This window comes from Myiozetetes cayanensis, unplaced genomic scaffold (genome assembly GCF_022539395.1).
Source record: "Myiozetetes cayanensis isolate MyiCay16 unplaced genomic scaffold, myiCay2020 scf12, whole genome shotgun sequence".
Taxonomy (NCBI): domain Eukaryota; kingdom Metazoa; phylum Chordata; class Aves; order Passeriformes; family Tyrannidae; genus Myiozetetes; species Myiozetetes cayanensis.
Genome location: NW_026086826.1, coordinates 63,931 through 83,366, shown reverse-complemented (window position 1 = coordinate 83,366; position 19,436 = coordinate 63,931). Strand labels below are relative to the sequence as shown.

General features: G+C 41.2%; 1 protein-coding gene across 1 annotated transcript in view; it reads right to left on the bottom strand.

Moving 5' to 3' along the window:
* The window catches only part of LOC126635575 (vitellogenin-2-like), a 22,413-nt gene extending 2,977 nt beyond the window's left edge, over positions 1-19,436 (bottom strand). The window contains exons 1-30 of the mRNA XM_050306943.1: positions 19,382-19,436; positions 18,987-19,007; positions 18,653-18,804; positions 16,625-16,876; positions 16,314-16,475; positions 16,037-16,185; positions 15,485-15,635; positions 15,222-15,379; positions 14,976-15,141; positions 14,362-14,487; positions 13,136-13,354; positions 12,510-12,727; positions 12,298-12,395; positions 11,762-11,886; positions 11,043-11,144; positions 10,365-10,484; positions 10,067-10,256; positions 9,322-9,415; positions 8,391-8,576; positions 8,047-8,191; positions 7,043-7,268; positions 6,782-6,957; positions 6,175-6,519; positions 5,879-5,926; positions 5,641-5,730; positions 3,949-4,161; positions 3,714-3,856; positions 2,591-2,729; positions 1,714-1,849; positions 301-487 (exon numbers count right to left, since the gene is read on the bottom strand). Of these exons, the coding sequence (XP_050162900.1) occupies positions 301-487; positions 1,714-1,849; positions 2,591-2,729; positions 3,714-3,856; positions 3,949-4,161; positions 5,641-5,730; positions 5,879-5,926; positions 6,175-6,519; positions 6,782-6,957; positions 7,043-7,268; positions 8,047-8,191; positions 8,391-8,576; positions 9,322-9,415; positions 10,067-10,256; positions 10,365-10,484; positions 11,043-11,144; positions 11,762-11,886; positions 12,298-12,395; positions 12,510-12,727; positions 13,136-13,354; positions 14,362-14,487; positions 14,976-15,141; positions 15,222-15,379; positions 15,485-15,635; positions 16,037-16,185; positions 16,314-16,475; positions 16,625-16,876; positions 18,653-18,804; positions 18,987-19,007; positions 19,382-19,421 (4,577 nt within the window). The 5' untranslated portion in view covers positions 19,422-19,436. The remainder of the gene's footprint in view (positions 1-300; positions 488-1,713; positions 1,850-2,590; positions 2,730-3,713; positions 3,857-3,948; positions 4,162-5,640; positions 5,731-5,878; positions 5,927-6,174; positions 6,520-6,781; positions 6,958-7,042; positions 7,269-8,046; positions 8,192-8,390; positions 8,577-9,321; positions 9,416-10,066; positions 10,257-10,364; positions 10,485-11,042; positions 11,145-11,761; positions 11,887-12,297; positions 12,396-12,509; positions 12,728-13,135; positions 13,355-14,361; positions 14,488-14,975; positions 15,142-15,221; positions 15,380-15,484; positions 15,636-16,036; positions 16,186-16,313; positions 16,476-16,624; positions 16,877-18,652; positions 18,805-18,986; positions 19,008-19,381) is intronic.

Sequence of the window (19,436 nt, the reverse complement as noted above, 5' to 3'; positions counted from 1 at the left end):
TATAGTTTGCGTGTCTACTTAATCACTAAGAACTGAAATGAGATGGTTAAATTCTAACAAATTAATGAAGAATTTGGGGCAGTAAAGACTGTAGGTTACTGTGAACCTCAGATATATTTCAGAAGCATTTTTAAAAGACAGTCCCAAATCCCAGTTGACACTGCTAGATACCTTTGCACTGAAGTCAGTAATTTTTGCATGAGTCTTGTGCTAGCGCCAATCTGCCCTACCAATTTGATCTTCATGTTTATGTCACATCCAGCTTGACATCTGTGTTTTATTAAGTTTGCAATTACTTACTGGCTGGCGAGTCTGACATTTATTGCTGTAAGGTCAGCAGGCTCTTCAAGTCTTTTCATTATCACCAGGAATTTAAGCTCTGGGCTACAGTCCTGCACCAAGACGTGGTAGCAATTTGCGGGCATTGAATAGTTAAATTCAACACCATTGAAGGTTTTGATCGTATTTTGGAAAACTGAACAATGAGCTGAAAAAAAATCCAGTAAAAATTAAGCCTTCTATGATTTATATAAGGTAGGTATTCTATTTTAAATTTATTATGAATTAATAAAAAAAAGACCATTTTTTGGTTCTACCCATTCCCACACAAAAGTGAATTGATTCTGTAAGATGAACTATTAGATTTGTAGTAATACAAAAGTAAAACTTTGCTCATCCCCAAGCAGCAGCACAATACACTCATGATTCAATCACTGTGTGAGATAAACTATGCTCACAGCTGGTGCAACTAGCTTGGCTTTTCTAACTTCGTTGTAGTCAAAAGAATTTCTCAAAGGTTGATAACAACCCAGATATCATTAACACTAGAGAAAGTTCACTATAGTGCTGATACCTTTATTAAGTCATAACCAGGATTAGAAATAGTTAGAAGGAGGGAGGCAAAATACCACACTACACTTTCGCTTTTTCACTGTCATGGCATTTTGTTGAAAATCCTAACAGCTCTAATCCTACCAGATTAGAAATTATTTTACCACAGTTTTAATTGATACAGATTAGTTTTGGTGTTTTCCAAATAAATATCATAGAATCATAGAATGCCTTGTGCTGGAAGGGACCTTTAAAGATTATCTAGTTCCAACCTACCTGCTGTGAACAGGGACATCATTCAGTATGCAATGGTATGATATTACCCCACTGATTCCAAGCAAGATGTGAGTATTTATTACAGAATTACATAAAACTTTTCTTTTTAAAATTTACCCTGAGTAAATATAATGTGATTAGCTCTTAATGCAGCATTAATCGAACAATAATCCCTTCATAATCAAAGTGCAGGATTTGAAATTAATGGGTATAATTTTGAAGCTGGTTTAGCTTCTATATAACAGTGCTAATCAAACAGAGCACCCCAAATCAGAGATCACTTGAATGTCCCTCTCACAAAAATTGTAATGTTTTTTCTTCATGAACAATCTCTGCAGTGGAACTGAAACAGATGCATTTGTGAATGGATGTATTTGGAATCACTATTTGGCATGGAACTAAATGTCTAATCTTCCTAATATAAGTCTCCTTTTCTTTACAACTTTGCAGCCTCACAGATTTTCATACGGATGCTTTATTTCTATCTGAAGTCCAAATAATTTTTTAAGTGAATGTAAAATAATTTCAAGATACATCAAAAGTACAAATCATGTTTACAAACTCTGCAAAGCCAATCAGTGCATGTGCAGGTAATTGCTTGCTGACCTTTAAAACTTTCAATGATTGAAAGTGTTGCTTGGGAAAAGGTATTCCGGTCAGAGGATGGTAGTGTTGAAACTGGTGTACCTGGACGTGAAGGGAATGGCAGGGGAAGCGTGATTGCTCTGTCGTAAATTGTGAGCTGAAAATCAGTCAGAAAACAAACATGAATGCAAATCCAAAATACAGTGTAGAAATGAGATAACATTTTCCTCGAATGTTCCAAGAGGACTGTGCTGGCTGAAATCTCAGTTAACATCTGGATTTAGGTCAGAAAAAGAAATCAAGTCCTCTATCAACCACATGACACAGTTCTACAGTGTAACACATCTACAATCTATAGAACAGCAGTGCTATAAATGAATTTGGATAGTCACCAATTTGCACCTTTTTGGTAGCTGTACACCTCATTTTCTCGCAATCTGAACAGTTGGCTTACCTGAGATGCACTCAGGTAAGTGCATCTTACCAGATGTATTTGGTAATACACCTTTGCCTATGCATCAAGCGCTATTATTTGGCCATCAAGCTTCTCTACAGTCTGGTTTTGGTATCTTTCCAGGACACAGCAAAACCTACCATCTTTCTGAAGATTTGGGGAGGAGTGGTCTTTTTAATGTTATTGTTAATGTGCTGTCAATCATGATGGTTGTTTTTGTACCCTGTTTCTTATTTCATATGTTTGCATGCTACATGAGAAAGGGAAATGTTTTGCAAGGTATTTTCATAGCAAAACCAATTGCGTGAATATAATGTATTGTGATGGCAGCTTCTTAATAGTTCAATAAATTTTTTTAAAACACCAACTGATTTAAAAAGCTATTAACCATCCATTTCATAAGTACTGATGGCTCCAGGATAAAAGATAGTGGAAAATAGTTACCTCTGGCAGTTTAAAAAAAACATCAAAGGTTCTTGGAGATGTCAAAGCCATAACCAAGGTTGCCTGGTGAGAGGGACCAAGCTGTTGCCTTAGGGAATACCCAAGCACATATGCAGCTCCTGGAAGAAATGAGTAGAACCTGAAAAAAAAGGAAGTAAATAATTAGAACAATAATCTGAAATTGAATTTTGAAAAAAAGTGGTTATTATTTGTTCACATTAAGATACCCCCATAAAGCAATATGTATTCTGTGTTGGACGTGTTTTGTGTCAGGGTTTGGTGATACATGATGTTGTGTATGGAAGGAGGGGCAGGAAAATTTATTTGTTAATGGGTGAATAAGGTCTCAAGAGACTGGATAATAGAGTGACATGAGAATCAAAGGATGGCAAACTTGTTTTAAACACATTCAGAGTTAAAAATAGGCACCAATTACGTAAAAACTAAAATACTAACATGCTAAAAATATTAAATTAGTATTTAATATTAATATATCAGTCCTGCAGTGGTAACTTTAAGTACTATGAAAAAATTAAGCTTCAATATGGATCTATATGTTATTGCAGGCAAACACATGAATGAATACAAAGAATTCATGAATACGACAAATACTATATGTATATGGAGACACATGTACTGAAAATGTACAGTTTTCTTATGGTAAGTGTCATACAATATTTGCTATTTAGTGTGCATAAGCCTTATAAGAAATATTTGTATCACCTGTTTCAGAAGCCAAAGGCCAGGTGCCTACATTAGGAAATTACTCTCCCTGTACACTCAGTAAGAAGCTGACCCCTTCAGAGAACTGAGGTCAGGCTTCTGCTCTAAGCCTCCATCAATTAGGAAGCATCAGGAGACCAATCTCCTAATTCAGTCACTTTAAATTAGAAGTCTACAATAGATTAGGTGAATGCCATCATCTCAAGTGGTTTTCATGCAAACTAAAATGCACTCTGCTTTGGGGGAATGAATACACAGAAAAATCAGACATACGTAATCTGATTTTTTACTATCCTACTGATTAAGGGGAATTTTTCCAGACTGAAAATTGCAGAACTGAAGTTGTAATTATATGGAGCATTGACATGTGAATTTTTCAAAAACTGAAGTAAAATCTCACCATCTTGCAGTTGTTCGAACTATTGAAGGTACTGTTAGCCACTCCAGCTTCATCTGCATAGCTGGATACGCAGCAAATTGCCCTGTTGCAATCTGAGCAGCAATCTGGTAGTCCTGGCAATCTTTACCCCATTTAAGAGAACCCTAGTAGAGGGGAATATACATATATTTGCATAAAACATAGTAAGATCATTACATTTCTTTTACATTTGAGCTGATCATTATTTTAAACTTACTGATACTTTTTGGTAATTTATTACTGAAGCATCAGCACAGAGTTTCCATCTGCTTGGTCCTGTGATGCTTGAAACAAACACCTGTATTCTTGATCTCCGGGGTTGTGTATCAGTGTACAGAACAACCTGTAATCCTGTTGGCCGCTCATTTCTGTGGATGGCACGAAGGACTAAGGCCAGTATTGGTGGCTTGCTGTCTCCCAAGAATTTAGGCTTCAGTCAGTAGAGAGGAAATAGAGGCCAAAGACAAAGCATTAGTATTACTATATTAAAACCACAGTTAAAAAGTATTTGCTAAGGAAAAGTTAAATTCAAAAAGCCTTTTTTATGTGAAGTATAGGACAGCATCATAGATCATTGCTCAGTCTATTCAGTTCATATGTAGTTTTGCCAGAGTCTTTTGAGGGAGAGCTGTCATGACCTATGTAAGTAATACAGTTTGAGAATTTTTTTTCTGAAGTAATTTGGTGTAATAAAAAGAAGTATGGTACTGTATAAAGAACCAATTTTCCCCAGCTCACCACTGCTCTCTTACCGACCTGTACTTTAGCTAATAGCCTTTTTGATGAAATTAGTTTAACCACCTGTTAAAAACCGTGATAACTTGTATTGTCAGAGGGATCTGCTCAGTGCAGTGTAAAGTGTGCTACTTGCAGAAGGAGCAGCACGGGGCCCTGTTCAACGCTGAACCCTTGTGCCCAGCAGTAGCACCCGTTCCAGCTATGAGTGTCCTACCCGACGGTGGGGACAGAGCCTTCACCTGGCCGTGGGGGAGCTGCAGGTGGAATTTACTGTGGGGCAGCAGGTCCTCCCTGAGCTGCCAGTTGGAGTGACAGAGACACACAAAAGGATTAGGTGAGACAGAGCTGGAGAGGGCTTAGAGGGAAATGGGAAAAGAACAAGGCGGTGGCTGAGAAACAGTTCAGGGAAGTAGTATATGGTGAAAAGATGGACAAGAGAGGGGAATTTAAGCTGCAGGGAAATGAGCTTGGGAGAAGGTAGATCTGGATGCCTTTTATTCCACTAACAACTGGGAGCTACTTGTGCAGAAGGGATGCCTCAGCAAAGAAAGGCTTATTGTTTTATAGGCATGTAAGTCATTGTCTGAAATCTGTGAAATTGTTGAAATCTGCTCCAGATTCCATCACTTTTTACAGAGGGACTAGGTACCGTTAACTATGTACTATGCATGCATTCCCAAATAAACACCTGGATTGCTCTCAGAGTTGGAGCCTTGATGCAAAGTCAAGGTCTTTCCAAAGGCCTTTTATGGTCCTGCTAACATGAACAGAAGGACTCTGCAATGAAGACCTAATAAATAAAAAAGTGGCAGAGTCATCTCCTGAACTTTCACAGGAAGATATACAAGAAAAATATACCTGAAACCAATTTCTGATCAAGCAGGTCAGCACTTCTAGAGTGTTCTCATTCTTACAGTGAATTATTTACTCAGTAATACAAATTTCAACATATGCAGCAATACATTGCAGTTTCATTAAAAAAATGTAGCCTTGAGTGAATATTATAAAAACATTCAGTGACTATCCAATGTGCTCACCTTTATGAAAAAAGGAGCATTCAGTTTCTTTCTATATACCTAATATGCTAAATCACCATATTTTTCCTATTCTGTTATAATAATAACTGGAATGCAAGGTAGTTGTTTTAATTTGTTGCAGATTAAGGCGCTACCTGAGACGTGGCTCTGGAGATGCCTTCATCACTAGCTGCTGAAGAAGAGGAAGAGCTGATGCTGCTGTTCAGGATTTCCCTTCCTTGGTCCTGCAAAAGCAGAGAATCACCTTGAAGCAGGTTGCCTACCACTGGAAGTTGTTGCAGAATCAATTTATCATATTTTTATTCTCAGAGAACTAGGGTATAATTGCAGCAAAGTTGTAGACCCTGCTCCCACTACATGCAATAAATGTACCTGTTCATCTGCTGGTTTAAGCCGAAACTGGTAAACAGGGAGGCTTACCTGTGAAAATAGTATGTAAGAAGATCTAAGAGAAAACAAAGAGCTAGCTTTTGATAAATTCATTAAAAATTCAATATTGAGCATGGAAAAAAGCAAAACAAAATTAAATTTTAAAAAGATTTTACACTGAAGTGCTTCAAAGAACCAGAGTTCCTCTTTCTTTGGTTCATGCCCTATGAACACAAATTCCTGATTTACAAAAACAATCACTACAAGAAGTATAAAAATTTCCAGCCGGGGTGAATTACCTGTTGTTTGGAATATTCACTGTCCCCACTGCAGTGCCTGTCCCCAGAGTGGTCTTCTTGGCTGCTGCTGCATACTTTACTGCTAGCAGAGCTGACACTGCTGCTGCCACTTCTCCTGCCACTGCTGCTCCTGTTGCTGCTCTTGCTGCTACACTTCTTCCCAGGTTGCCTTATTTTGTCTTTCATGTGATCATTTCCAGGCTCCTTACCATCAGCAGAGGAAGCAGCAGAAGAAGAGGATGAACTGGAGAGGTGGGGTGCACTGGTCTCTGCCCGGAGGCCTGTATCTGCAGTCTTGTAATCTCTGTTAATCCGTTTTGTGCGGCGACGTGTTTTATTTGCAGCCTCCAAAAACAGTTGAAAGCATTATTAATTTATAGCTTGTTTTGTAACATTTCTCTGGCTGTCAGATAAGTTACTCATCATAGGCTTTCAAGGAAATAGAACTTCCTGTCCCCACACACTGCAGAAGCTGTACCCAAAGCTCACCTACACCCATTTCTCCCAGCCCAAATCCTTGCTTTCCTGTGCCATTTTTTTCCACAGTGGAAACCCTTGGCTTCATTTATAGGAAATGTTTCCTTCTCTGATGCTCAAAGCCTCTTACCGTGAACACATTTTCAATGCCCAGAATCTTCTTCAGTTTAGCTTTAATGTCCTCATATGGAGATATCTCTTCCTCTTCCTTCGACCCTGAGCTTGCTACATCAATTATTTTTGAAGCTGCTTTGGATCCTGCTTGAATCTCCAGCTCTATTTTGTCAATATCAGCATCTGTATGAACTAAAGTCAAAACATTTACATTTCAGGGTTGCAGTGCTTGAGCATCATTTATCAAGACTGACAGAAAATCATGTTGTGACTATACCTGGCTTCAGAGTTATTTTGGCTTCAAGTTCTCCAACCAGTTTGTGCAGATAGGTGTTTCTTAAGAAAGCAGAATTTTGTGACTTCAGGCTGAGGCAAGTAGAACATCCCAAACTTTCAAATTTTCTACAGAACGTGTGTGTGTAAAATCTTCCTACACTGTGGCGATGTGCCTCTTCTGAACCTTGCTGGTATCCTTTGGATGTTACACTAGGAATACTGCTTTGCTGCATTAAACACAAATATGACAGATAAAGTTATTTTCCACCAAAAAAAATTTGTCCCAGCTCTTAAAATCTTTCCTCCAGTTCATGAAGAGAATAATGACAGTTCTGCTTAAGTACAGAAGGACTGCATAAAATTAGAGGTCCAAGCACTGGAAGCAGAAAGGTTTCCTGCAAAGTAGTCTGAGGAAGAGGACAGCTCTCTTGCCCACCCTTTTCCCAGCAGTGTTCCACAAACACACTTCCCAATGAGAACCTGCAGGGCTCTTTGGAGGGGCTGTCTCTACCTGTTTCAGGCTTCTAGCCTTCCTGTTGCAAGTCAGTGTAGCCTTCCCATGCCAGCCTCAGAAGCTGAAGAGCACATGAGAGAATATGCTTCTGCAATCTACTGTAGGTATTATCTCAGGATTTGGGAAGAAAAATCTGTAAACTTCCCAAGAATCATATTTTTCATATTGCTCTGACTCAGGAAAAAAAAGGGATTTTGTACAAAGGATGTGAATTTCACACACCCTCCACATGACTGTAAAGAAAGGGGAGTACAATATGTCAAAGCACCCTGTCTGCATGCAATGAGGAGAGTGAGTGGACTGCGAATGATCACGTCTTGAACCCGTTGGGTCTTATACTTGATTTGGGAAATGTCAGTCCCCTGCTGAATTTCACCATTCCTCTGTCTGTGATCTGGTTAGCCAGCTCCTGTGTTAGGTGTACCCAGTCCTTCTGAGGAGCTGCCTGTTCTCTGCCTGTCTGCAGTACAGATGGTGAGAGGCCTCCTTACCTTCCAGCTACCAGGTCTGGAAGATCTTTCTTGTGACTGAAATGGCTGGTCAGAGATTCTTGGTACTTCTCCTTTTGGGAGAAGCTGGGATTTTTTTTCGGAATCTCCTTCCTGCAGGTTCCTTGAAATAGCATAAACTTCACTCCTGTGGATAAATGGCCCATAAGTAACACCTTCTGACTTTGCTTACCCGTCTTTGCTGGTGCAAGAAAGACAGTACCAAGCTTTATGTGGCTGCCAAGGTATGGTAAACCTTAATGAGGAGTTGTATGCTTGTGATTTTGTAACAGGGAGTTTATAATCAGTAATACAGAGTAAATCAAATGCAGCGAGATCTTCTGTACCTCACAGCTGCGAGATCAGCCTCCTGATGACAAGGAAGGGTTTCAATCTTCAAATTTTTTTCTTTCATATTTATCCTGGCATCAAATTTCATTGTAGTGTTGGCACTGAACTCTACATGAAATTCCAGACCACTCTGAAAGTACTGAGTATTAATCCCCATCATTGCAATCATATGAAAATACGCCCTAAAAGAGTGGAAATAAAACCAGGCATAATTACAGATTAATATTCACATCTTTAACTTTGAAATGCAAAATTACATTTTCATGCTGTTCTGTTTGTTGTAATAGACAGTACTGACGGATGAAGAGATTTATCACAACAGGATAAGAAAAAAGCTGAAGTGCCACTGGAAAAGGTGAAAGGATTTATCTGAATAAGCTAACATGGACCCTCTGTTTGCATTGTCACTGATATGCTTGAGAACAAGCTAATGCCAGAATCTTGTAGCTTGAGATTGTACCTATTTTTTTATTATTACCACTATTATTATTATAATTATTACTGTTATCACTATTAGTATTGTTGCTTTTGCAGATCCAGAAGAATTTCCCTTTTTCCCCTGAAAGCCTTCTGGCTTGTGCCAGGGGGTGATACAATTCTATGCTGAAATTGTAGAAAACTGCTCATATGTAAGCAAATATATTTTCACAGCTTAGTAGCTTTAGTCACGGAACAGGTGAAAAGGTGAGCATTTTTAGCAATGACAGAACAGCACAGTATCCTGTGGGATGCAATGCACACTGCTACATTTGCAGGGTTGTAAAGCATCAGAGTGTTGTGTTGCTTTCCCACAGCTTAACTGTTCTGGACTAGCACAACTGTCCCAAATCTGGTATAAATAGGACCCCTCTATAATAACATGTGATCACATATGTACTTCAAATATAAATACTCGTGTGTGTATGTGAAAATATATGTAATTTTTACTTTGGTCTGATGTCGCCATGAATATCCATCTTGGTTTCCAACAACTGTGTAGGTCTAAAATTGTCAGATAATGGTGGTGACATCTGTATATCCACTGCAAAAGACAGACAGGAAATATATGAACAGAGAATCATAAAATCATAGAATATGTTGAGTTGGAAGGGACCTATCAGGATCAAGTCCAACTCCTGGCCCTGCACAGGACACCCCAAAAATCACACTGTGTTCCTGAGAGTTTTGTCCAAATGCTTCTTGAACTCAGACAGGCTTGGGGCCGTGACCACTTCTCTGGGGAGCCTGTTCAGTGCCTGACAACCCTCTGGATGAGAAACCTTTTTCTTCATCATCCTCATGGCCCTCCTTTGGACGCTTTCTAATAGCGTAATATCTTTTATATTGTGGTGTTGGAAACTGCTCACAGTACTCAAGGTGATGGTGCACCAGAAACAACAAATGCTGGAGATACGTTTTCAACAAGTGTAGTAGTTAACACATGGGCAGTGCTTTTACATTTTGAAAAGCTTTAGGGGATTATTTAAAAGTTACTAGTCCAAACCATAGTTATACAAATATGTCTCAGGTGAAATACCCTAGTTACTTCTCAAACCCTTTGGAAGTAGCTGATCATTAATGTTTCCATATTACAAGGGTATTTTTCAAGATTATAGAGGGATTTAATTTCAGCAGAGGGATTAGACCCACAATTATCGTGGGGAAATTGCTCAGTTTGATGTCCCAAGCTCACCGTCGGCCGCAGTGTGGGCCACTGTGGCCCCGCACAGCCCGAGCTCCAGTGGCACACCGACCACTGTGGGGACAATGTGCCGCAGCTCGCCCACCATTGCTGGCAGAGTCCATCGTCCTGAAATGCCTCTCTGGACCTCTTCCACAACTTTTTTTACCACTGGCTGCCAGTCTGATGATCCAGTTAGATGCTGAAAACAGAAAAAAACCCAGTGTAGTTTAGGTAAGTAGGTAAGACGAGGCATGGAAGGGAAATTATTTGGCAATGCAGACAAAAAAGACAACACCCTTCTCAGTACCATCATGATCTGTTGAATGGCATCTTTGTCAATATCAACAAAGGCGATCTCTTGGCCCAATACTTTGATATAAGCAGACACCAGAGGGTCTTCAGGAGGCAGTTCTTTCCATCCCAGGAACTGTGGTGTTAAGGAGAGAAGGGGAGAAAGGGAAGAAGAACAATGTGTCAGCAAAGAGTTGATCCCATCCAAAGGAGGCAAAACATGGTTTCTTAGCCAGAAGACTAAGAGACACCTTGGAAGTCTGAATCAAAGTGAACCTTTTGTTGCATAACTGATTTCAGAGCGAGTTTCTCCATGTAAGGCTTGGTAATTTCTGCTGCTATAAGTAGTAGGTGACACCCAAGGACTCACGAAGAAACATCATCTTCAATAATAATTTTAAAAGAGAAGAGCAACCACTTAGTGTGTTTAACATACACTTTAAAACATTCTGGCCCCCAGCATCTTCATCATCTTTTATACTGTACATTAAGAGCTGACACATGTTGAGTGAAAAGGTGGCGTCTATTGACAGCGAAAGTACAATGTAAGTACATATTCCCGTGACTGAACAGGTCGACTAACTCCTTTCATACTGAAACATCAAAGGGTTGGCTTGGTGGGTGGGTGATGCAACCCTGGTGCTGGCAGGAGTCATCTATTGCAAACAGATCAGAAGAGTGTGCAAAGACATACCGTTTTACCAAGCTTCTTCAGTGTCTTGTATGCATCATACTCAGCAAAGGGAATATTCTGCTTCCTGAGGAGCTTGGCTAGGCTTTGTGACCGGAGAGCCATCTGTAGGCACAGAGTCAGGTGTCACTGCCCAAGTACAAGAGAGCTCAAGAAAACCATTATACCTAGTATTACACTCACTGAGGCTATGCTAAAGACATGCTGCATGAAGCCATTGCGTTATAGGGCCACGTCTACCTGGGAGATGACTGCAGGCTATGGCTGCAGATGCTGAGGACATACTGAGAAAGCCAGCTTTGAATTAGTCAGAGGGGATAATTTTAGGGCAGCGTGGAGCTCAATCCAGGTTGCAAAGTTTGCCCAAGAAGCTGAGTAAATGTCTGAATGCTGTTGCACAGAGCTTTGTGCTGCCCTGGTTGCACTGATGGCTGAAATTTAATTTCAGTTGCTATTTCCCTGTACTTATGCATCCCATGTGACTTTAGGTGGGCAGATAAATGTTCTGCTGCATAAGCTTTCCTCTACTCCTAGATTTTCATGCCTATGCTGGATTTGTTCATTGATGAATATATGTGTCAAGACACCCAAATAAAAAAAGATGCCTACATAAAATCATAATCATTATCTAAATTGTCTCTTCCACATCCACCCTCACACCCAGAGATGGATTTAAACACTACACCACAGTCTAAAGCTGGCTGTTTTAATGCAATACTTACCTCAATAATATCCGTTGCAGTATTTGCATAATATCCTCTTACTTTTGTGATTATATCGGATGGAAACATGGTGCTGGGACTGTTCATTAGATAGAACCTCCAAATGGCACCAGCCTGATATTCAGCTATCACAGGGATAAGAAGCAGCAGGGATTTTTGTTAAAGTCTCCGCGGTGTCTGGTACAGCCACCTCAGGTACATGTTGTAGTAGATTACAAGGTGTTCTGTCAGAATTCAGTCCCACAGGTTTTCAACCTCAAGAGGAAAACTTTACTCTAGGGAAAAGTCAACACAACCCCAGGGACTGAGGAGGGATGCCTAAATGTATGTGCAGGCACCACTTTCCCCAGCAGATATCAAAGAGTCGTGAAACACACTCAGGGAATTTTTCATGTTAGGATGGTCTTATGCTTTTGATAGGCCAAAAGTGCACTAAACTCACAGCCCATGACTGGATTTTGAATGAAGATCACAGCACACAATATAGGCACTTGGCTATGTAAGCAGAAGGAGTGCACAGGGCACCTGGTACTCACAGGAATAATCACCAACGTGAATGACCTTGCTGTAACGATAGCTCAGCCTGTCAAGTCTGGGGCTCAGGAGTTTAATGGCAATGTTGCAAGCAGAAGATCTGAGTAATAGAGTTCAAATCATGTGAAGAGAATTGACTGTGACAAAATACTTAGAAAACTGCAAGAAAAACATCATCATTTCCTGCTAAAAATGTACTTCTTCCTTTACTTACAGTTTATAGAGCTGTGGGATCCTGCCTGCTGCCAGAGCCTTCATGTGTGAATATGTGAAACTGGTTACTTGCAGGCTTGGCTCTGTCAGCAGAGAGCTGGCCATAGCTGTTACCGTTGGAAGAGCAGGCTTAGTTTCAAAAAGGACAACACAAGCCACCATTCGGACATTAGGAGCAAGCGTATTGTCCATGAAGACCTGGAGGGTGATCTCCCTTACCTAGAAGAGGAAGATACAACCTGTGAGTAGCTCATAACTTCCCAGTGAGCAGTTTTGTAAACAGTGCATATGTGCTCTGCAGTGAATGGAAAACAGAACCCTAAAGAGAGACTTGAGCATGGGACCTGTCACTGAAAATGAAGATATCACTGGATGCACAGCGAACAGGGCCGGGAGAAACAGCTGTTAGGAATGGGCCCAATGTTACAGTGACTAAAGCAAACTCCCAGAATATCAGCAAGAATGCGGTGATGTTAGGAATTTGCACTGTGGTCAAGAGGAAGACCATTAACTGAGAAACCTGCTCAAAGTTGCTAATATTACTTGATGGTTTTATTACTTCTGAATCACTAAGCAAACCCAATCCATACCCTTTAAGACATTTGTTTAAATAATAATTTCAGTTACTTTTGCAGGGTCTTTTCTGGCAATTTTTCTCAAGGCCAACACGGCATCAGCATGAATTCTGCTTGGCAACGAAACTGCAGCTGAAGAAAATGTTGGCAAAAACTTCAGGATGCGTTTGATGCTGGCTGGCTCTCCTGCATTGCCAATGGCTTTCAGGGCCAAGGACATGTCTTTGGCATTAGCTTTGCTGGTGGCTTCAGTAGCAAGGTCATGAAGTGGCTGAAAAGAGCAGAGTGTGTTAATCTTACCAGGTAATGATCTTGTAATTAATAGTGCATAAAAATATGCACTGCCATAGCAAGCAAAGCAGCTACTGCTGCAAACCCCAAAATAAAACTGTATTGCTCCCAGGAAAAATCCCACCATCACAATCAGAATGCCAAACATGGACCATACAAATAAACTTGGTTTTCTCCTTAATTGGGGTTGCAATCGATTTTGAATTGTGCCTGAGTGTAGGAGGTAGTACCAGGTGGATGCCTGCAGCAGAGAGTCTGTTGCAAGTTCAAAGGCAGTGCTGAGCTAGTGCCACGTTCAGCCATTTCCTGGAGCACCTTTGCACGCCCTGCCAAATTGCACTTGCATATTTTTCACTTCCTAAAGCAATAGCAAGTTTACTTAAACAGTTTTACTGTTCTGAGAAGAGAAATTACCCTTCTAGTGGCTTGGCTTTATTTTGCCCTCTCGGAAGATTTAAACATGTCAAACACCAGCAGGCCATCTCAGTGCTGTGGTCCTCCTGAGCAAGGAGCCAGAGCTGCATAGTCCAAGGACAATGTTCTGAATATTTCTGATGGTGATATACAATTATGTAACAGGGCCTCTTTGGAAGCCCTAACCTATGACATATCCAGAGCTTTGCTTATGTTCACCCTTTACTGCCTTTTGAGTACATCTTTTAGTATACTCTACTTAATGTAAAAGTAGAATCATACTTATTTTGCTTTAATCCTCACTTTGTCATACCTAAACAGTTTCAGACTGTTTACAGGATCCATTTTCTCCTAGACTTCTACAACTGTGTTTGAAATTCTGAACTGCTAAGACCTGGTCTTTCAAAGGCACCAGGTCGGTGTTTCATTCTCTCTTTGAAATTTTGCAGGCAATCACAGCTAAGTGAGACATGGAAACTGTCAGTTACCTAACTGCCAGTATTGTGAGAGCTAAATTAGAGGCATTTTTAAAATTTCTTCACCTTTTATGAATAAGAAATGAGAGTCACCTACCTGAAGAAGATGATTTGGACATAGTAAAGTCTGAGCGCAGTATTTATTTACCATGCTACCATATCCCAGGTAAACAATTATCCGATGCACCAGTACTTTCTGGATTTGGGGACAGGTCAGAAAAGTCTGCAGAAGAAAGATGTATAATTTTTATTGTTTCTAGTAGTTAGAACTGGTATTTAGCAAAAATTTCACTTGACAAGTAGATAAAATTCATTAGTGCTTTCTCTAAATGTTTTCAGAAGCTAAATCAAATACTAGACACTTAGCTACAAGAAAATAAATAGACTTGCCCCAGTTATGATGCTTACACTTCAGATATTGGTTACATGATATTACTTTCCTGACTTTGTATTTTATTTTATTTTTGGTAAAAAGAATCAACGTCAGTTTTCTTAGAATCTCTGAGTTTAAGCATCAAATATAATTAAAAAACTTTTGGCAACAAGTGTTTGGAAACATTTTCTGAAACATTCCCCATTTTTGTTAATACCTTGCATTTTACAAATTTAAAATAAAATATGTTGCATATTTCTCTCTCTCTTATAATCCTATGAATTCAACTTTAAAAAGGAGTGAGAGGGGAAATAAAAGGAAGAATGCTCTGTACTCACTGAGGCAACTTCCAGGGTTTGCTTGTTTGGTGTAACAAAATGGAAGGCGAGAGGGAGAGTCGCAGCTGCTTCCCAGGTGTTCAGCTTCTCGTCATGAATTTTTTGCTTCAGGAATCTGAACGTGTCAGTAGCTCCAGCAGCACAGATGGCGCTCAGGAACCAGGGCCTGCCAGGGAGAGGAGGATTCATTAGCTCCATTGCCCAGTATGTCTCTGATCCGAATCCCTGGCTGAAGGCAATAGTTACCTATAGGAAAGTTTGTTGACAAACTGCAGCCACAAAGACTCAATTTGATCAAGGGTTGCTACACGAAAAAGCTGGACCATTTGTAAGAACTTGGTTGAAGCTCCTCTAGTGTCTCCTTTCTCATTATTCTGAACTAATTGCCGCAGCGTTTCTATTAACTGTGGGAAAAACAGACTATTGGAAAGATCCATGTCTAAAATAATGATGTGATGATCTCTTAACCTTATAAATAATGAAAGTGTGTGAAAGTAAGCCTCTAATACCTGTAAATCTGGATTTTTAATCCTTATTAGAGGGATTGGCATCTGGAGTAGTTCTCCTGAGAAATGGTAACGAAGGCTCCCTTGGTTTTGCAGTTGAGTTTTTGGTGCACTGATAGGAGTCCTTCTAACGCCGACCAAAGACAGTTCTTGTCTTCAAGGGAAAGAGGGAAATGCATCAGTGGCCTGTAATGGCACTCTATGTGTGAAGGACTTGTACACAGTTGGAGCAGACTGAGGGGTGCTCAGGTAGGATCATTGCATAACTCGCAAACGGATCATGCACTTCTCTGTTTATCCATTGCTCAGGATTATCTGGAAAAGTCGTGCTACTGCAGGAGCTTTTGTGAGAGTTTGCCAAAGTCTCTGAGAGGTTGGGCAGATATTTCAGGTAGCCCAAAACGCAGAGTAGAGCACCTGGCTGGGCATCCCAAGGGCTGTATGTTGTTTTGGCCCTTTGCCAGGGCAGATTTTTCTTGTCTCACAAATCAGCAGTAAATATGTTTTAGCCAGCTCCTTCTGCTATGATATCCTAAGGACACATCCAGTGCCTACCTTGCCTCCATGACTGCTACCGCATTGGGTTCATTGAAGGGAGAGATCTGGTACACCTGCTCAGATGTAGCAGACATCAACGATACCCCGCTGTCATCATACTTCATCTTGTAAGTGAACATCACCGTGCCCTTAATGTTTCTGACTTTCTAGAAGTGCAAAGAGACCCACTCAGAAATAGGAATGGGCTAGTAGCACAGACAAGCCAAACTCCCCATGAGCATTAGTGCAATGTGTGACTGTTGAGCAGTGGCTCAGGGCTCCATGCTGCTCGTACCGGAGAACAGGTAGGGCAGGGGCGGATGTATGCCATTCCTGTGTTTTTCACTGCTTTCTCCTGGCAGTTCATCAGGTCCTTGCTTTTGGAAATGGTGGCCCAGTTGCTCTTGCTGTCATCCTGGATAATGTATCTGGTTTGGCAGATGCCTTCAATCCCAGCCTGCAAGTATTGATTAAACACAATGAACTTGCCACTTGAAATAGCAATAAAAAAGTCTAAGAAAAGGGTCTGTGAGGTGTATGTATAGGCAACTTAATCTGCAATGATAAAATGAGAATAAAAGTAAAATCAGAATGTAAAAAACAAACCTCCTGTAGTTCATACACATTTTGTGACTTTTTGATGGTTATCTGCATCATGTTCAGAATCCCTCTCACTAGGTTAGTGCACAGAATGGGACAGTCCTCAGGGGCAAAAATACTTCCAACCCTTCCTTCAGTATATTCAAACTTAAAGGCTTGGCTTAGGCATGTAGCAAAGGTTTCTGAGAGCCTCAAAGATGGAATGAAGGGATCCATGGGCCAAAAGCCATTGTGTTCCTCAAGCTTTGGTTCTCGAATCTGTGAACAAAAATAGGAAAACAATCATACTGTTAACCATCCATTTGAAATAGTGCTATAATAGGGAAACTGGGAACTTCCAATCCATGGCCAGGCACAGGCTACTTGTACAACGCCACAGGAAACAGTTTTCACCTCAGACTCCTATGCTGGGCCTAAGAAGTGTCCTTGAAAATGCAAATTTCCATGAAGAAGATTTCTGCAAGAAAAATAAGATTGTGTGAACAGGATTCCAAACTTCAGCAAGTCTGGTGAAGCTTGTTGGACAAGTGAAGCACAAGCTGCCAGCAATCCATGCCGACAAGATACTCACCCCTTTTCCACAGATGATAAGACGCAAGGCAGCCAAGCCCCTATTGCCCGATTGCCTTCCTAAACACACAGGGACTATTCTGGCTACTGCTCCAGGTCCAGTACACCCCAGAGCACCAAAACCACAGCACAGTTGATGGGGGAGCAGAGGTGACCATAGGAGCTCACACATTCTTTGGAAGCAGCTAACACCCCTTTGAGCTTATCAAGCTGTAAAGCTTCCACACAGGTCCTTGACTGCTACCTAGTGGGAAGTGTGTGCCTGCATGCACATACATATCTAGTCATACAAACATACACACACACTTCCCACCCTTGTACATGTTCCTGCATAGAGGGGAAAGGTGTTGGCTTACTGCTCTGTTCTGTTTTGGGTATATATAATCAGTGCTGCAAAGATGTCTTGCATCTTACCACCTTTTCTCAAATTAATTCCTAATCAAGATTGTTGTCTGCAATAGCTAAAGTTGTAGCAACTTCAGTGAGGTTACACAGAGCCTACAATTGCAGCACCATGTAAAGTTTGACAGTAGGTATTCCTTTGCACTGTTTCTATAATATGTGCCCAGGATTAAAGACTGAGAAAACTCCTAGGGCAAGTGTTAAGGGCACCTCTTATAGTTTCCTCCCCACGTGGAGCCTTCTCAGTCCCTTTTCTGTGGTCTTTCGTGCCATGCCAGTATTTTGAGCTGTTTGGTTTAATCTTTTTGATGAGTAACAGAACTTCAAGATCTGATATCATAATGGCATTATCATCAGAATTCTTCACATTTGAATTAAAACCTATGTGAAGAATATTAAAAGGAATATAAAGGAGACAGGTGGGTCTTTCTCATGTGATATCTGAATTCCAGTGCTGTTTTTCTCAGGCTATGGACCAGGTTGAAGAACATGGATATTTCATGCTTGAACGCTCATTTTCATATTCAAGCTTAGTGTTGACTTATTAAAACTATCTTAAGGACATTCTTTAAAGCAGTTGCCTGCCACATTCTTGCATGGAGGTGAACCTAAGGTAGCTTTAATCAAGGGGGCTCAGATACTGATGGCAGCAGAGCCGAAGCAGCTCTGGTTCCCTCCTGCATAGGAGCAGGCTGTGAGGAAGGTTGTGGTGCTCGCTGTAGGTCCCTGTCAGTAATCCAAAATATTTTGGATACAGCGGCAAACCCCTCAGCGGTGCCCTTGGCTCTCCCCCATCACTTCTTGGGTATATAGGGTGCAGAGTTCAGTGCCCATGTCCACAGCTTTGCCCTAACTGGGGAATCATCACTGCCTGAGCAAAACCACTGGGACTGACACTGGGCTTACAGGGGTATCTCAGCAGTGGGAAGGGCCCCAAGCTTATGTGTGAGCTCTGGCATCATCTTTTTGTCAATTATTTTGCCAGTCAGGAGGTATGAACCGAGCATCTGTAACTATATGATGAGGATGGGTGGGTGGGTTCCCATAGCCATGGCGATTTACCTGGAGAAGGTGGTCGCTCTGAGACACGCGGCTGATCTCCAGCTTGCCTGTCAGCCTCACCCCTGCCGTCGCCAGGCCTCTGTCAGGCAGCCCATGCATGATGACACTCTTGTAGCCATACAGGTAGGTCTTGCCCGTATGAAAAGTAGGCTCTATTAGGAAAAAAAATAACAGAAACACCTCCTTGGCTATGACTGTTGTGTTGTTACTTGAATCACCCCAGCAAAGAACTGTGAGGCTGTCACTGCCAATAAACAGGTGCAAGCAGTGGGCAAGGCAAGGCTGTAGGGGAAGGCAGCATGGGAGCTGCTGGCTGGCAGTGAGAGCCACTTACCGAGGTCCTGCTTCTGGCCCCCTGTGAGGGAGGAAAGAGAAGTATGCTTGAAAAACAAACCCATCTCTGTAGATTTTTTTCATATATTATTCATTTAGTTAGTGTGCTAATGGTTGGCAAACAACCAGTAATGGGCTCATGAGGTGCACCCCACACTCTCAGGACACCAAGCCTATGCCAGCCCAGTTCACTAGCTGCTGCTTGCTTGGCTTTTCTTCTACTGCTGAGCTTATGCACAGAAATCTAATAGTTTACGGTTGAAGCCCTCAAAGGCCCCTAAAAGGGCTTCAGCAAACGAAGCTCTAAATATCCCTGGAAAGCCCTGAGGAGATGCAGTTCGCTCAGGATCACAGTGGCTGTCACAGCTTGGCAGTGCTGGTAAAGCTTCAACTTACCCACGAGGGTGAGCGCCAGGGTCAGGATGAATCCCTTCATGGTAAAAGTGACTGA